At 39.9% G+C, this 18882-nt stretch overlaps 1 protein-coding gene across 5 annotated transcripts in view; it reads right to left on the bottom strand.

The window, feature by feature from the left end:
• The window catches only part of DMD (dystrophin), a 1965474-nt gene that overhangs the window by 1047242 nt on the left and 899350 nt on the right, over positions 1-18882 (bottom strand). For all 5 annotated transcript variants that reach the window (XM_053917632.1, XM_053917633.2, XM_053917631.1 and 2 more), the window contains one exon: positions 5816-5988. In XM_053917632.1, the coding sequence (XP_053773607.1) occupies positions 5816-5988 (173 nt within the window). The remainder of the gene's footprint in view (positions 1-5815; positions 5989-18882) is intronic.

The raw sequence follows: 18882 nt of genomic DNA, 5'->3' as shown, positions 1-18882 counted from the left end.
GTAGAAATCACAAGTGTACAGTTCCATAAACTTTCCTAAAGGAAACATCTCAATGCAGCCAGCACCCAGATGAAGACAGAGGGCATTCCTTAGAACCCCAAACCTGCTCCTGCCCTTGTTAATTAGTACTCCCCACAAAGGTACTGGTAACCATATCTGACCTTTAATTGCCAACATGCCTGTCTCTGAGTTTTATATAAATGGATTCATACAATATGTATCATTTGGTGTCTGGCTTCCTTTATGTAATGCTGTTTTCCTATTCCTCATTCTACGAAATATCATGAGTAATACAATCCGATTTTTTAAATGCCCTCACACTGTTTTCCCTATATTTTTGAGATTTTTTTTCTCCAGAAATTTAATTCTATAAAAATCACTCCTCTTTGTCTTGGGCCCTCTTTACATCAGATCTGAAGCTCAGAATCACCTTGAACTTAACTATTTATGCGCTATCCCAAAATATCTGACTTAACGCAATTCCAAGGAGGAATACCGATTTTTAAAAAATCACTTGCTTGATATTGGACCAGAAACTTGTTACACAATAATGCCATCTTATGGCTATGTAGCGATTTGTTATCTAGAAACTTCTTGCACGTTTATTATCTCATTTGAACTGGGCTATCCTCTTAGGCTTGGGAGAAATGTCCTGAGCATGGGGCAAACTGGTTCATGGTTTGAGGGAGAGTAAAGATGGTATGAGAAATAAAGACAACACAGCACTTAACTCTTAGTAGGTCCGGAAGTATTTGTTTCAAAAAAGGAAAGGACTTAGTTTTTCTAATACTAAGGATATCTTATGTTAATTCTCTCTTTATTTCCACGTGCTTCCTATACATATGTTTTATAAGCAATGAGTAAACCACCAAGAAATAGATGAAAAGAGAATCTAGCAACAAAATTCATGCCCCATAAGGTTAAGGATTTATCTTACATATACGTATACGTGTCCATATACAAGAGATTCGTGGATTTAATGGTTACTATGTTCATCATTCATGTTGCCATGGAAAGAAGCCACTTTTAGTATTTTGATAATTTGTAATTTTGCTGAGACACATGCTGAAATGCTGTACACTGAAAGACAATGTATGGAAGCAGGTCTCTCAGGTAATGACTGAGTAGTCACACACCAATCTGGCTTTTACTCTATTTGCACTCTCCTCAGGAGTAATGCCTATTTTACACTATGAAATTAATATAGGTGAATTTTGCTATTATGGCATTCACAAATTTGTTGATTTCTGATCATCTCAGAACCTATTCCTTAGGAATATCAAAAGTCTAATATGCCCTGGACAGTGTGGCTCAGGCAGTTGGAGCATCGTCCTATCAACCAAAAGGTTGCAGGTTCAATTCCCAAGTCTGGGCAGATGTGTGGGTTGCAGGTTTGGTCCCTGGTCAGGGTGTGGACAAGAGGCAACCAATTGATGTTTCTCTCACACCTCGGTGTTTCTCTCCTTCTCTTTCTCTCTCCCTTCCCCCCACTCTAAACTGAGCATGTCCTTGGGTGAGGATAAAAAATATATATATATATATATTTTAAAAAGTCTAATGCATTTTGTCATATTTGTAACTTATTTTGAGTAAATTATGCAGAGCTATTAAAACTCAATATTTTGGAAAAATAGAAATATGCCATGTAGTATGTGCTTGAGCAAGTCACTAATATCTTTGTGACTTAGTCTCCTCTGTAAAATAATGAAGCAGGACACCATCGCTGAGGAATTTTCTAGCTGTAAAAAAAATCCTTTACTATTAATGACTAACTATCTATAATAGTTTGTATTACTGTGCAGTAAATACTCATCCCTGCTTCCCTTCTACTGAATGGGGAAGTAGTCCCCATTTGGTGGATGTCAGGCTTGCTTTGGCCAATAGACTATGAGTGGACTTGATATAAGCATTGGCCAAAAGTTCTCTTGGGAGGTTAGGTTCGGTTCATACTCTGGTGATCCATCACAAGCATGGCATGCCAGTGACCCTGCATCCCAGTGACCCTGCATCCCAGGCCCAGAATAAAGAGATATGTAGCAGACTTTAAGCCAATACACATCCTGGAGCTGCACTCAGCTAACCCACATCTTGAAAGAGCTGCCCAGCCAAGCCTGGCCTGCACCAGCCAAGTTACAGGCAACCTAAAGATCTATGAGCATGAGAAGAAATGCTCACTGTTTTAAGTTGAGTTGTGGGGTGATTTGTATCACTATATTATGGCGATAGCTGACTAATGTACTATCATACATGGATCTTATATGAAGAAATACCAATACCTTCTTACTGGCTTAAATGTATTAAAAAATCTGGTAGATTTTTGTTGAGAACCTAACATGAAGGCTACCCAGGCCATTTATCTCCTTAGAAATGTGCAGCTTCTAATCTCTCTAAGGATTCAAGAATCTACCACTCTATGGGCCTTGGTGGGATCCAAGTCCCTGACTACCATGACAACGGGGCCCAAATTCCAGCTATTTCTCTTCCCTGACCGCTGGCAGTTAGAACCAAGCCAAGTATGTGACCTAAGCTTGCCTGATAAGAGGAATCTGCAATTTATGGCCCGCAACAAAATCTGGCCCACCGTCTGTCTTTGTAAATAAAGCTTTACTAGAATACACCATGCCCATTCATTTATGTACGATCTCTGGTTTCCTTCTCCCTGCAACAGCAGAGTTGAGTAGTTGCAACAGAGAAAAATGGCCTGCAAAGCCGAAAATATTTACTAACGGAACCTTTAGAGAAAAAAGTCCAACCCCCGCCGTATTAATGACTCTGTTGGAAACTTTCATTCTAAAGTTAGTGGCACAAGAAGTAATAGTTGAGAGACTTTTTGGCAGCGGTGGTGGCAAACAATATCGAGTGGCAAAGGTGCCTCTGAGTGCACCAACATGTCACGGTCACGGCAGCAGTTCATTATTCAAACCCACTTTGTGGCTTCAGGCTGGATGTGTTTCTGAATTCCTTGCCTGGCCTTCCTTGATGATTTCTGCCCATTTTGAAACCCGGCTTCAGGCCTTTCCATTGATTCCATGAGCTACCTGACATCCTTCGGATGAGACATAGAATTTTACCTAAGGTAACCGCAGTCACTTTCTATTAGTTGTTAATCAGAACCTTGAGTGGTTCACAGGCCTTGCTTTATTCCTGGCTCTTTATTCCTGGCTCTGAGTGAGATGCTCTGATCCCACTCCCCAGGGATATTTTTCTCACCATCTAACATAGCTCGAATCTATCAACCTGTATTTTACTGACTGTCCATTTTCTCTCCAGGACTGGAAGGTTCTTCAAAGCAAGGGCCGAACTTAATTCATTTTTCTGTGGTGCTTAGGAAAATGTGAAGGAGTATCAGAATAAATTAACAGGCATGAAGACGATCATAGCCATAAGACCATCGTTTTCATCATCAAAATTGCCAAGCTGAATTGAGTCGTTATCATGTAGAAGCGATCCGCCACGCACTCTGCCTGCACTGTCACTTAGTCCGCCTAACAATCCTATGACTTAGAAAAGATCTTATCCTCCTTTATAGACGAGGGAATTGTGGAGCATAAAAGTTGAGGAACTAGTCAGCAGAAAGCCATGATTCCAAAACAACTTGGATTCTTCAGCCTATGCTCATAAACAAGGACTTCAACCAATTTTACCTGGAACTAAACAAAAGCCATTGGAAATTTAGTGGTTCCTGACCAATTCCTAGAGAAGGCCAATTGGAGTAAACTTAAGATACTCTTGCAGTCTCCGGATGTGAAAAAAAAAAAAAAAGTAAGCTGATGGGTTAGAGACACTCTATCTGCTGCTGGACATATGAGAGGCCTCCTATTTGGGGTGAGATTTCAGTTTATCCTCTCTGTGGAATGGGATTAGCTGCTTCTTTTAAAGTCTATGGTTGAAGGTGAACTAAAAGGAAACTTCCATATGACCCTGCAAGAAGGGACTACCTTGCTCACTGGCCAAAGATGATAAACGGAGTGGGCGAGGAGCCTCAAAAGGCAAAAAGTTTCACCGTTGCTTCAGTGCACAGTGGTAGGTGCCCACAGAAGCACAGTAACCAATGGCCAACCAAGGACCCCCACGAGGTCGTTAGGGGATGGTATTGGTGTCCTGGATGGCTGGAAAAAATACCGTTTGAGAGAAGACAACAGAGACAAGAACATCCCAAAGGTGGGGTGAGCACCCAAAAGAAGGATGAAGAAACTGACCGCACTGCAGTAGCTTACAGAGGCGCAAAGTGACTCAAAGTGGGGTATTGAGGGAAGGTGTACGCTGGTGGCATTCTCAGTTTGCCATTTGCAGCACATGCATAGGGTTGCTGAATTGCTTTTCTTTGATTGAAACTGGCTTTGGATGCCCTGGGATCAGCTATTTTCCAGCAAGTTGAAATAAAGTATTAGACCATCCACGGAGAATACTCTCCGGTTTCTGGGAGGACACTTGAGTCCAGGCACACTGAACATCCACGTTGAACTCGGTAGTATTAAGTTTATCACACAAAATAAGACACAGCCCTTGTCTTTAACGAGCCTGAGCAGAAGGCAGGTAAGTAAACCAACTGATTACTATATGGTAAGTTCCAGAAGGAGGTCATTTCTGAACCAGTGAATCTGGCAACAAGTGCAAATCCAAAAATGATATATTGGTATTATATTACATTAAATGTTAAACTGATACCTAAGTTTCTAGGCTTCTGGTGAACTGATAATTTTAGGATCTTGAGAAGGAAATAACATCTTAGTGAGACCTGAAGGACTAATAAGACAGAGGGGCACAAAACATCTGAAATCTTCAAATCAGTTTAATATTGTTAGAGCTGAACTTGGAGAGGGTGGAGTGCAGGCAGAAACTGATAAAGAGTGGGGCCGACCAGAGGAGCCAGGGCCACATGGAGGACTCATACGCCCAGTTAATGAGTCTGGACGTTGTTCTAAGGGAAGTGAGATTACAGTACTGAAGTTCTCACACTTACAAAAACAACATGGGGCAAAAGATACTTGGGAACACAGTAGGGACACTCACTGAAAATAACCAAGATTTCCACCAGCAGTATCAGCTTAGGAACTTAATGTAGTAAATGTGGAGCTAAAATGGAAATATGGAGGGTTAAAAATTAATAGATGTGAGATATCAAGGAGGTTCCTTAAAACTAATAGAAAATTATTTGATTCCCTCTTAGAATAATAAAGAAGAAATATCTTAAGACTCCAAATTTGAAATAAGTTGTTTTAAGCCATTAGAACTTTGTTACTTTTAACTTAAAATTAGAAAGGAAAACAACGCTGTAACTTCTTGTGATGTGAGACTAAAGAATGAAAATGAATTTAAAATTTTTGGTTAAAAGGCAGGTATTTTAATTAAGATAAATACTAAAAAATTATTTTAAGTCAACCTAACAAATTCCTTACAACAAAAAAGTGGGGAGACTTCAGAAAGTAAAATAACACCTTCAAAATAGAATCAGTAAGTGAAAATCAACTTTTTTTGAGAGCTTACATTTCAAACATATTAATCCAACTACTATAAATACATAGGACACAGATTTGATGAAAGACCAAAGATACACACTTTAAATTATATAGTTATCTACACCAACTCAATTAAATGCCCAAACCGGTTTTGGTGTTACCTGAATTCCCATGGATGATATAGTGCTGAAACAGTGCTAACTTCAGTATAGAATAATTTCTAGAGTTTCTCTCATTAGCGTGCACTAATCATCGTGATTTGTTCTCATTCCACTTACGTTTTCCCAATGATAGCGACACTTCTGAGCTCCCTGAAAACAGGTATAATCACTTAGTAAAATAAAAATGTCACCTACCCTTGGCGGTCCTTGTACGTTTTGTTAACTCTTTCCCACTGGACATCGAGCCCCGAGAGAGCCTCCTGGAGCTTCGCCCTTTCCGCGGGTGTGGCACTTTGCAATGCTGCTGTCTTCTTCTTGTGAATCATGTCAATCCGACCCGAGATTTGTTGCAGGTTGTCTTTTATATTCTGTAATAGTGGAAATGTAAGACAAACCAGAAATGAGTCCATTGTCCAGGGAAAGAGAAAAAGGGCAACTTATAAACCCCAGAAGTAACAGATGGCCTTGCCATTCTTAATCATTGACTTTTTAAAGCCATCAGCTCTGAAGCCCAGCAGTTACAACCTGCTCAGATGCCACGGCTAAGGGACAGACCTATTCTTGGTACAGTGGATCCGTCCCTGCACCTCAAAAGCCCTTCTCCATTTGGCTTCTGTCGCCTAAACTCTTCTGGTTTTTCTTCCACCTTCCTGCCTGCTGCCTCTCTGCCTCCTTTGCTGACCCCTCCTCCTCTTAGCAATCTCTTAATATTGGAGTGCTCTAATTTAGTTTGACACTTCTTTCCTTCTCTATCCGTATGTCCTCCATTTGTTCCCATGACTATAAATACCCTCTAAAAGACAATGACTCGCAAACTTCCATACCCAGCCCTGTCCGCAACTCTGAACTCCATACTCGCAAATCCAACTTGGATGTCTCAGGAGCATCTTATCTTAAACGTGACGTGGCCCTAACCAAATTCTTAACTGCACCCCCCTTATCCTTCTCTTCCTATGGTTTTCCTCATTTCAATAGATATATAACATATCAGTGAATAGTTATTCAGGCTGACCACCTTAGAATCATCCTTGAGCTTTCTTTTTTAAGCTCCAATATGCAAACTGTTGGCCAATCCTGTTGGCTCTACTTCCAGGAGCTGTCCAGACTTGCTGTACTTCCCTTGCTATAGCTCTGATAGAAGCTATCATTATATTCACCTGGATTATTGCAACAGCTGCCTAAATGATCCTCCTGATTCCCATCTTCCCCATTTCCCAGTCAGTTCCCCAGACAGGCACAGAAGAGACTCTTCATAAAATGTCAGTCAGTCATATCACTCCTCCGCTGCAGACCCTCCAATGGCTCCTCATCAAACCCATAATCTTTACTACGACCTAAAAAGCTCTCTACGGCTTGCTTGTATGCTGCCTAGGATTCTAATCTTATCTTTTCTTAGTTTCTTCCAGGTTCACACTATTTCAGCCTCATTAGCCTCTTTGTACTCCTGGAGTCTGCCAAGCATGGCTTCAAGGTATCTGCACTTGCTGTTCCCTCTGCCAAAGACATTCTTTCCCTCCAAGACATTTATTGATATGGCTGGTTCCCTTGCTTCTTTCTCACCTTAAAGGAGCCTTCTCTACCACTCTATTTTAAATAGCAGTCCCCATCACTCTGTACTCCCTGTCTTCTTTAATTTTTGTCATGGCACTTAGGATTAACTTTCAGTTATATATCTACTCTCTACATTCTCTCTACAGCACAGGACTAGACCTCGTGAGTGCAGGGATATCGTGTGTCTTGCTTTCTATTGGGTTTCCAAGGCTCCAACCTGTGCCTGGCCCATGGTGGGTACTGGTGCATTTTTGATGACTAAGTGAAGAAACCCAAATGTATCCCATAAGCTAACTGCATACTTTTTATCTAGTTTATATTTAAGGGAAAAATTCACAAGCCACAAATTCATTATGTAATAAACATTTTTTAAAGTATTGATTTCCAAAAAAAATTGGCTGAAAAATTTTATTTCGCTTGTCTTGTTAGTATGAATTTGTTTATTTTGCTCATCTGAGGTTTTACAGACAAGTCAATTGAGCAAACGTTTACTGAGCTCTTCCATGCAAAAGGATCAATATAGTGAAATTGAAAGTAGGTGAAGCACAGTTTTATTTGTTTGTTTTGAGAACTTTTAAATTGATCTTATTCTGGTAGCAAGGGAAGGTATGGTTTGGAGAAATGAAGGAAAAACAATCAAAGTGCAGAACCCCAGCTTGTAACCCCTAGATTACAAGAAAGAATATGATGAGTGAGTGCTCTGAGTGGTCCTGAATCTCTCTGGAAATTCAGCGAAGGAATAATCACAGACCACATTTGGTCACGAGCTCAGGAGAGAGGTCCTGAAGGAAGTGCAATGTGGGGCTGACGTGGCTGAGTAGTTGAAGGATGTAGGACATTGTTGTTAGCAGGTTACACACAAGAGCAGACACATTTGGCTGCCTTTTTAGAAATGTAGAGAATTATGGAAAGGTGGGTCTAGAAACCGAGGCTAGAGATGTTTAACGATGTGCTTTGAAAATTGCAAATGTAATTCAGTAGCTAGTGGGAAACTATGATGTAGTAGAAACTTAATAGAAAATTTCAAATAGATAAAACACAGGAAAATATTATACATAGCTCCCACGAACCTACTGTCCAGTGTCAACCCTGGTGGAGCCGTGGGTGACCTTGTTTCATGATGCTCCCACACATGCACCTCCTCAGCTGGGCTAATTTCAAACGAGCTGATACAATATTTTACTCATAAATATGTCAGCATGTGTTTACAATATAGATAAACTCTTTTCCAAGCAAGTACACAGAATACCTTTATCACAGCTACAAACTTCACAAAAATCCATTAATATAATCAAATATCGACTTGGTATTCATTATTATCTTGGATCGAGAAAGGAGTTCAAAAGGAAGAAGACCCTGAAGAACTCACTGACTGTGTGTAGGGTAAAGAAGAGGAAAGTCTTCAGTAACTTGCAGGTCTCCAGCCTGGATACCCAGATGAGCTGTGGCGTCACTGAGGAAAGGGATTTCAGATGGATGAACAGGTCCCGGGAGTACACACATGCCTGTGTGTGTAAGTGATGAGCTCCGTTTGGGACATAATCATACTGTGAAGCCTTTGGGGCCTCGGATGGTACATATCCAATAGGCAACTGACACTAGATTTTGCGAAGAATGAAATTGCAGCTACCATTGGGCCATACATATCTGCACATTTCTGCATGGTCTGGGCTTTCTGAGCAAAGAGTATTGGGAACTGTGTTAAAGGATAACTGAATAGCAAACATATCCTCGAGTGTAGACTAGTGCATTGCTCCAGAGAGGCTTAGAAACTTATCTCTCTGGAGCGCTTTGCTTACATTCTAAATTACATTCCAAGAATAACAGAACTCTACCTTCCACTATCTGTGGAGATGATTTGTTTACATTCCAGAGCAAATGTTGGTTCATCCTCCCTCCCTCCCTCCCTTTCTCTCTCTCACACACACACACACGCACAGAGACACATGCAGGCTTCCTTATATGAGCTCCGATATTCATCATTTGGGACTTTCTCTCCTGTACCGCAACCCTGCACGATAAACATCTGGCCCTCGTTGTGTTTTCCTATGGGGATTTGGGGCTTGGGAACTGGCACAAAGATGGTACTGAATAATTAATAACATGTTCTCTAATTCAGATATCTCCTGTTTCCTGCCAGGATAAATAAATACAGATATAAAAACTTAACAAACACCAACAAAAGGGATTTTTTTTTGGCCAGCTTTCAGGCACAGTTGGGAAGGGTTTTAACCATGTATGAGATGGAGACAAGGCTACACAGAAAGTGGCTTTGGTGACCCTGCAGCTCTCCAGAAGGCAGGCTCCGAAGTAAAATCCACAAGTCAGACTAGGCAACAGTAGATGGGTTACAGGAAGATTTGGGGGCGTTTTCCTGCATCATTCTAAGACTTCTGACTGTGATGCACGAAGACTGGCTTTGGTGGAGAATTAAGCTATAGAAACAGGGGAGAACATAGGTAATGTCAGTTGTAAGGAGTAAAAGGCAAAGCTTACACAGGGAACCTAAAAAAGAAAAAAGCAGCTGTATTCCCATGTCTTCCCAATTAGCTACAAAAGGGGTGCGATACAACGGTGAAGCGTTACGCGACTTAATTTCGGAGACAGAGCAGCTGTTTATAAAATTCCAAGGTGTTCTCTTCAAGTCCACGTACACCTTGTGATTGGAAGGCTTCCTTATTTTTTGTTAAGTAACTCCACTCCACTCCGGTGTGAGAGTGCTGACCTGACAGGGCACGTGTTACCACAGGAGAGAATGGAGGCCATGCCAACTCAAAGACGTCTCGTGAGAGCGCTGATCTGGGGCAAGGCAGGTAACCGATGTCTCCTACCAGTGCTGCTTACAGAATTGTGAGTCACTGGAATTCGGATGTTGCGTAATTGCACAAGAAAGAGAAGGTCAAATTGCTCAGAAATGCTCTTTAGAGTGAAAAGAGTAAGACAAAAGGCTGTCTGAGGATGAACCTCTGCTGAAAGCAGATGCAGAGGAAATACATGAGCATGCCCAAAAAGTAATTCTCATCAGACCAAGAGAGAGAATCCTAAGAGTAAAGGAATTCAAAACCAAGGAAAGACGAAAGAACAGGAAGGAGGAAGGGAGCAGTCAACAAGACAAAGGAGGGAAGAGTCAACTTTGGGAATTTAGGAAGTCATCAGTGATCTTATCAAGAGCAATTTCAGCATTTGAAAAGTGTGAAAATATAAGTGGAATCTAATCAACAAAATAAGTGAGCAAAATAGAACCAGAGACATTGAAATAAAGAATAAGCTGACAGTAACCAGAGGGGGAGGGGATAGGGATAATGGGGGGAAAGAAGGGGAACGGCCATCAAGGGACATGTATAAAGGACACATGGACAAAGCCAAAGGGGGATAGGATCGAGGGTGGGAGGAAGGGGTGGGTGGGACGGGGGGGGAGTGGTGGTGGGGAAATGGAGACAATTGTACTTGAACAACAATAAAAAATGAAAACAGAGAAAATATAAATCTGGAGAGAGCAGACTGCCTTCCACTGTTACCTTCTTTCGCTACAAATTGAATAGTGTAGTACGACAATGTGGTTTGTTTTGGCTGACCTAAGACACATCTTTATTGAAGAAAGGTTTACTACCAATAAAAACAAAACTGATAATATAACAGAAACTTTTTAAAAAGATAAAATGGGGAATTTACAGAACAATGCAAACAAACAAACAAAACAGAAACAGACCTATAGATATAGAGAACAGACAGATGGTTGCCAGACGGGAGGGCGGTTGGGGGATGGGTGAAAAAGGTGAAGGCATCGACAAGTACAGATGGGTAGTTGCAGAATAGTCACGGGGATGGAAAGTACGGCGCAGGGAATAGTCAATAGCATTGTAATAACTGTGTATGGGGCCAGGCGGGTACTGGAAATATCAAGGGGACCACTTTGTAAAGCATATGATTGTCTAACCACCATGCTGTATACCTGGAACTAATACAAAATAATATTGAATATGAACTGTAATTAAAAAATAATTTTAAAAAAGATAGAATGGATCTGGTACATGCTAGCAATGCCTGAAAAGTCACTGCAGTCAAGCACACCTTTCATATATATTTTTTATTCACCTGGAAAAATTTCATGACCATCTTCTGGTCATGAAATTTTGGCTCTGAGCCTGGAGGCCTGGATGGAATATTTAGGGCTATTCTACGAATTTGGTTAGATCATGACCAACACGGCTTCTCTGCAGAGTTCCCATTCGCTCAGCGGACCCAGGCAGCCTCACTTCACCAGCACTTGCACTGGGGCAACTCCTGATGCAGGTGTGAGACGTGGACTCCATTTCTGTGGGTCTGACAGCCCAGGGCAAAGACCCAGACATCGGACAAATGCTCCACGTGACACGGAACAGCCAGCTTATGGATGGGCTGATTACTTAAATTCACATCGTGACAACCTGCCACATTTGCTGCACTTTGCGAGCCCAAACACTTCAAATGAATGTCTGTAACATCATATGGGAGTAAAATTCAAGAGGAGGAAAGAAGGATCTTCCCCACCAGAATAAAAGTCATCTGTTTATGGCTTTGGTGTGAAGTGGTGTGGTATGGTACACACACACACACACACACACACACACACACTTTCTCTGAGGATGTGAGCTTGCAAAGCTTTCTCATTTTAACCTGAAATCTGTACGGAGATCTCAGTTTTCTGGAAAGTGGTACAGGAACTAAGAATCAAGTAATGGCCCTGGCTGCTGTGGCTCAGTGGACTGAGTGCCAGCCTGCAAACCAAAGGCTCACCAGTTCGATTCCCAGTCAGGGCACATGCGTGGGTTGTGGGCCAGGTCCCCAGCAGGGGGTGTGCGAGAGGCAACCGCACACTGATGTGTCTCTCCCTCTCTTTCTCCCTCCCTTCCCCTCCGTCTAACAATAAATAAATAAAATCTTTACAAAAACAATGGAGTCATGAACCGTTTTAGTAATGCTGGGCAGCATGTTGTAAAGACAAGAAAACTTTCCATTTTAGGTGAAAAAAGCAAAAAGCACAAACTGGGGCAGGGGACATCATACTCCCTGGATATCTAGATAATAGCTCCTTGGAGCGTTCTCAGAGAATGCTATCAGAACTGGCTGGAGTCCAGGAAATCTTTTTTAAAAGTCCCTACACATACTCCTTTCCCTGCGGCATTGCACACAGAAAAATGGTATATGCTCCAAAGACAATTCTGTAGCAGTTTCCATAGTTTAAAGTCAGACATGAGATCTTTTATAGCTTTTTCCTATTTTAGTTTGTCTAGAAATAAGTGATCTTTACAGTTTCTGACCCTCTAAAAATGAAACCATAGTCGCTGTAGTTGCTATGGTGATAAAAAAAAATCCCTAGGATCAGTATAGAATATATTATTTCCATTTCTGCCCCTGAATAGTTCCTTATCTTACCTGAAAATATGATGGAAAAATGATGAAGTGCCAACTTTGAGTCCACTTCATCCTAATTTTGACATGCCCAATGAATTGACTTCCCCAACCCCCCTTCCATGCGGGAAGGTGTCTACTTGTTAACCACAGTTCCTGCAAGAGGAAGTTTTAATTTCTGAAAGGTATTTGTTCATGGGTTTATAGAATCTAAGTCCTTAACATTTCCAAATAGCATCCTTGCAACTCTGATTCACAAAATCAAATAAATGAGGCCCTGCTTTACACACTGTTAATAGAGAAACATTAGATAGTGAAGTAACTTTCACAACCGAAAAGATGAAGTCCGGATATGTAAACTAGAGACAGACAGAAGACTGTGAACTCGGGTGCTTTCATTCACAGTTCTAGCTGAAAAGCTTGCTGTTTAAATAAGAACTCATGGATAACACAGGCAAAAATGTGGGCCTCGACTTTGAGATAAATACTATTTTAAAACATGGGTCTCCCTTTAAGAAGAGAATGTTTTTAAAGGGATTCATGAAACAAATAATTTGAAACTAAAAGTAGTTCGTTTATTCAAATCTTGTGTAGTAAGTGCCTTCAATGGGCTAAAAAGAGAAACTAGATACTACAGACAATTTATCTAGGAAACCAAACAAGGGACCGATTTGCCAACTAATCACGTTGACATAAGGGTCTCAAGTAACTCTTAATTTAACTATGCCATGTTCTCTATCATAACAGACAGACTTCTGAGGTTTAGGTTTTTTCCCACTTAATGTAAAGTGACAACCACTCTTTGGATGTCAGAATGTTTCATTACAGAGCATGCCTTTACCCACCTAAATGGTAAACCCATTTGTACGAATGTCAAAGCAGATACAGTAGAAATTGAACAGCGCTGGAGTATACCGAACAGGGATAGTGATATCTCAGACGAACTGAACTTGCTGTTAATTACTTGTGATAGAAATAAAATTAAAAGAGAATTTCCTGAATTTAAATGTCATTTCTTACCTTCAGCTAAGTTCTTTGTTACAAAAAGCCCCAGTATTATTTCTGTTGCGCCTTCTCTCTACTCACGAAAATAAATGGGTATGTCACAACAAGAAAACGTAAAATTCGATTCAGCTGTTGCTTGCAATTCACACAATTAAAAAAAATCAGGATGTCTATCATTTACAGGTGTCCTTATTTCTGTTTCATACCAAAGAAGCAAGCTCAAATGCACTTTCATGAGTTTAAAACCCTTATTGTGGTAGGACTTCAAATCATATGTTGACTGTATGTAGGATATGTATATAAACATTAATCTGAATTTTTATCTTCTACCTGAAAGTTTGCAATAAAATATTTAAAAATTATTTACAAAATACTGACTTCACATTTTTCCAATGCTGCCTTGGTAAAAATGCCCCAGCAGGGAAAAAAAGAGCTATCTTAAAATTCAAACAATATAGTTTCAGAGACATAAAAACAAGCTAAAATCTAAGATAATGTGAAATTGATTGCTTAGTGTATTTCCCCCTAAAAGTGACTTCCATATTTCACTGAGGCTCTGGTTTGAAGTAGATTGAACTTCATTAAAAAAAAAAAAAACAAAACTATAACATTGCTTTCTAGTGATTCCTCAGTTTTCATTTCTCAAAATGACTCATGTGAGCAGATGGCTCTAAATACCTGTAAATCACTTCTTTTTTTTTTTTTTTTTTACCATATTTACTTCCTGAAGGAAATTTCTACCTATTGCTTCACTAACAGCTTCTTCAGTGAATCTTCTCCCCCCTCTGCAGCACTCAGTGCTGTTTCGCATAGCCGTGCCTCCCTAATCTTACCTAGTTCTCCTCTGCCTCTGGTTTCTCTCTCCTTCTCTGTCTTCATGACCTCAACAAGTATCTGTTAAAAACCTAGCACGTGCCGGACAACTTCTATGAACAGGGAATATAATAATGAGCCAGAAAGACAAAGGCGTCCTAGTTTTCTTAGCCCACAAAGACTTTGCTGTAGCCTTCAGCAGACTTAGTCATGAAATGTCTCAGTCTCTACATCCGCTGGATGCCCCCTCTGTTGGGCACTATCGGTAATGAATCTATAATACTATCCCGACATCTTGCTTATTCTGTTTTCCACCGCCATCAATAAGATCCATTTGGGACAAGGTGATATTTAGGTCAGGGAGCAGCTAAGACTGCCTATAGAGGTGGGGTTAAAGGAACGAGGACTGGGAAAGGGACATAGGAAAAGACCCATAGTTCGTGAGCAAGTGTGGAAGAAGAGCCAACAGATTACCTCTGGTGATTTCCAAATTTCTATCTCTAATTGAGATGCTCTCCTGACCTCTGACTTATATCCAACTATCTTTGATGTCTACTTGGATGTCCAATACGCACCTTAAACTTAACATGTCAAAACTAAACTTACACAGACCTTATACCCTAACCTGGTCCTTCTGCAGTTTTCCACATTGGATAGTTAACAGCAGCTCCATTCTTCCAGCTGTTCACGTTAACATCTTTAGATTTATCCTTGAATCCTCTCTCTACCAACCCACATGCAATTGGCCACAAAATCCTATGGGCTCTACCTTTAAAATCATCCAGAATTTTTAAAAAATTTATTTTTATATTTTACAGATGATTTGTTTATTTATTTATTTATTTATTTATTTATTAGAGAGTGAGGAAGGGAGGGAGAAAGAGAGGGAGAGAAACATCAATGTGTGGTTGCCTCTTATGCGCCCACTACTGAGGACCTGGCCCACAACCCAAGCCCATGCCCTAACTGGGAATTGAACTGGTGACTCTTTGGTTCGCAGGCCGGTGGTCAATCCACTGAGCCACAGCAGACGGGGCTACAATTACCCAGAATTTGACCTCACCATTTCTCTGATTCAAACCACCATCTTCAGCTTGGGTAATTCGAAATACGAGTTTAGTAATAGTGCTTTCTTCATAGGGGTGTTGTGATTACCAGGAGTTACCACAAGTAGTGAATTTAGAACATATCCTGGGACATGATAAATGAGTGGTAGTTATCAGTATTGTCCAAATTCCAATGATATTCAAAGCACAAACATTCAAGGACTTTCTCCTCTATAAAATTACCCTCCGTTTCTGCTTTCTGCATTGCCTTCTCCTCTTCCTGAAGTCAGTTACACTCATGTCTTATGCTATGTATTTAGGCTCTATTAAGTCTTTCCTACCTGCATTGCTTCTGAACTTGTTTGTATAACTATGAAATGTGTTCTCAATTACTATTACAAGTGACCAGAGTGCAGGGATCACATCTTGTATTTCTTTTAGAGTGTTAAGCACAGCATTAGTAAGTATTTGTTGATTTGAAGTGGAAAATTGAGTTGAATCTCTGAACCTTAACTTACTTATGAAAATTTGATGTGCATGGAATCACTGAACTTTATTGATACATTTTTCTTGATCCACTGAGATAATCCTTCAGGCCCCCACAGGTATTGGGAGCTATTCAGCTACCTCCCTGTTTATTCTATAACATTTAACTGTTAGAGTAAAGAATGGCATAACAGTCCCCCTGCATTTCCGGGCTAAGTTTCTCCACGATTTCCTCCCCTGTTATGTCCTCTCAGTACCTCCGATACCTAACAATAGACAAAGTCCTCCATTCAGAGGTACTGTATTTTGCCATGTATAGTGCGCACCCACGTTTCTGTTCGCATTATACACAGGATTATTATACCCATTGTTACACCCATGGTATGTAATCATTATACCCATGTATAATGTGTATTCTTATGTTTCCCTCAAAAATTTGGCCAAAAAAGTGTGCATTATACACAGCAAAATACGGTATGTCTGTACACATTTCCCAAATGGCACAGAAGATCAACAAGAACAACATAAAAAACAATGCAAAGCCGCACTTCACTGCTCTGCGTGTTTCTCCAAAACAGTTCTAGTCCATCAGCACCAACTAAACTGAAAATGATTTCACAAGTCATTTTGTGAGAGTTACATTTTGAGTTGAGCTGTGCACATTGCCTAAATCATTTTACAGAAAACCTTGATGGAAAAATTGGCTCTTGCACACAGTAATAGAGAGTCGTGTCAAAGCAAATGCTTTTCTATTCATTAAAAATTAGACATATGACGTTCAATGTTTCCAAATTTTTTAGAACTAGGACATACTTTTAAGTCTTACGCAACTGAGCAGAGGATGGGCAAGTAGGTTTTATGGGGAAAATACAGGGAAACCTAAAAATCTGATTACTGCTAAGGAATGAAATTGAAAGTGTGGACAGGATAGGTTTTTTTCTTCTCTCCTTAGTTTCACTGGATAGCCTTTTTTCCTATTAAGATATGCAATCATGAACCCCATGTTATTTTGATAAAGACTGAAAACCTAGTATGAGTGATCAAGCAAGTTCATAAATAACTACGAGACAGAATGCAATTCAGTCTGTGCAAATTAATACAAATGACAGTACACAGTTTTGGAAAAGTGGGGAACATAGTTGGTCATATTTTCCCATTTTAGAAATGATTAATGCTGTTGATGTTGGGAGAGCATGTTTTCCATCATATGTTTTACCTGAGAGATAGAAAAGCAAAACAACTGCTTCATATAATTGTTCTAAACCTAAACACATGAATTTAAGAAAAACAAAAGAAAAACCATGATATAGGACAAGAGTGTCAAACTCATTTTCACCAGGGGCCATATCAGCCTCGTGGTTGCCCTCAAAGGGCCAAATGTAATTTTAGGACTGTGTACATGTAATTATTCCTGAACTAGGGGCAAGGAGCTCTGCGCTGCTGCCGGGTAGAAACAAGGTGCCGGGCCGGATAAAACAAGGTGGAGGGCCGGATTTGGCCCACAGGATGTGTGTTTGCCACCTGTGATATAGGAGTAGGACCCTAACATTCTACCTGATTCCCTTACTTTTTTGGAAGTCCCATGGATTTTCTACATGATGAGAGCATCCTTTAATCTTTTGCCTAAGGGACCTGGCTGGTGTGGCTCAGTGGATTGAGTGCTGGCCTGAGAACCAAAGGGTTGCCAGTTCGATTCCCAGTCAGGGCACATGCCTGGGTTGCGGGCCAGGTCCCCAGTAGGGCACGTGAGAGAGGCAACCCCACACTGATGTTTCTCTCCCTCTCTTTCTCCCTCCTTTTCCCTCTCTAAAAATAAATAAATAAACTTAAAAAAATTTTTTTGCCTAAGGTTTGGCAAACTACATATGGGAATCGGCAGTAGTTGGGGTCAATTAATTATATGTGATTTACAATACAAAGTTCTAGATTTTTTTCCCTCAAATATTTAATGATATGCATTAGGACTCAGAGATAAGCAGACTTCAATAAAAGTCACTGCATTATATTGAACTATATGCAATTGCCAATATTTGAACATTTTGACCTACATAATATGACTTCAAGTGAATGTTGTAGTATTAACGTGTCCATGATGACCAATTTAAGCAGGAAAATGAATACAGACTGGCTTTTCTAAATGTCAAAAGAAACGCAGCAAAATAAATAACAAAAACAAATCTCAACTCCAAGAAAAAAAGAAAAAAACACTACTGATTACACCATTCTTCACTTAGAGCTTCAGTGCTTTTAAATATTTTAAGACACAGTTCTGAACTTAGAACACAGAATTTTAAGTACCTAAACAGAACTGGAAAACATGTAATTCAGCATATCTCATTTAAAGCCAAACTCCAAACAACAACAACAAAACCAAACACATGAACTAGAAAACAGCATCCTATTCTTGGAAAAAGCCACAGTGTGTGGAACCTTGAAACAATTCAGAGTTTGCATTCCTGTACCTCAAAAAAATAGTAAAAAGTGACTTCTTTATTTGGGACTTAAAATCAATGGAAGAATAGAAAATTTTACCCTGAGTAAGTAATATGAAGCTTTGGAAATATAGTAAAGGAATATAATTGAAAGTATATAAGATTCTCTAACAGATGTTTTTGTGGAAAGCACAATTATTTTTAGCCAGTGTGCATTTTCTTTTTTTACTTTAAACTTTTCTTTTTACCTATAGGCCATTTGCTAAATCTGGAAATAGCTTTCTGTATATTTTATGCTATTGTTAACATTTTAGTTAAAGGTTTGTACATAGTAATATGCAGTTTTATGAGGTTTACCACAGTCTTAAAGGCAATTTGTGTTTAGGACTATTTGCACGGACATTTAATTTACCATAATTTTTAAGATGTTGAATATTTGATGCAGGAACGTGAGTTTTAAAAATCTTAAAATTTACATAATCCCACGTAATTTCACTCTCTCTTCGCAGTAGTACACTGAGCAGGTGGGCACAAGGAT

Source organism: Desmodus rotundus, chromosome X (assembly GCF_022682495.2).
Source record: "Desmodus rotundus isolate HL8 chromosome X, HLdesRot8A.1, whole genome shotgun sequence".
Taxonomy (NCBI): domain Eukaryota; kingdom Metazoa; phylum Chordata; class Mammalia; order Chiroptera; family Phyllostomidae; genus Desmodus; species Desmodus rotundus.
Note: the sequence above shows the minus strand (reverse complement) of the source record. Positions and strands in the feature narration are given on the sequence as shown.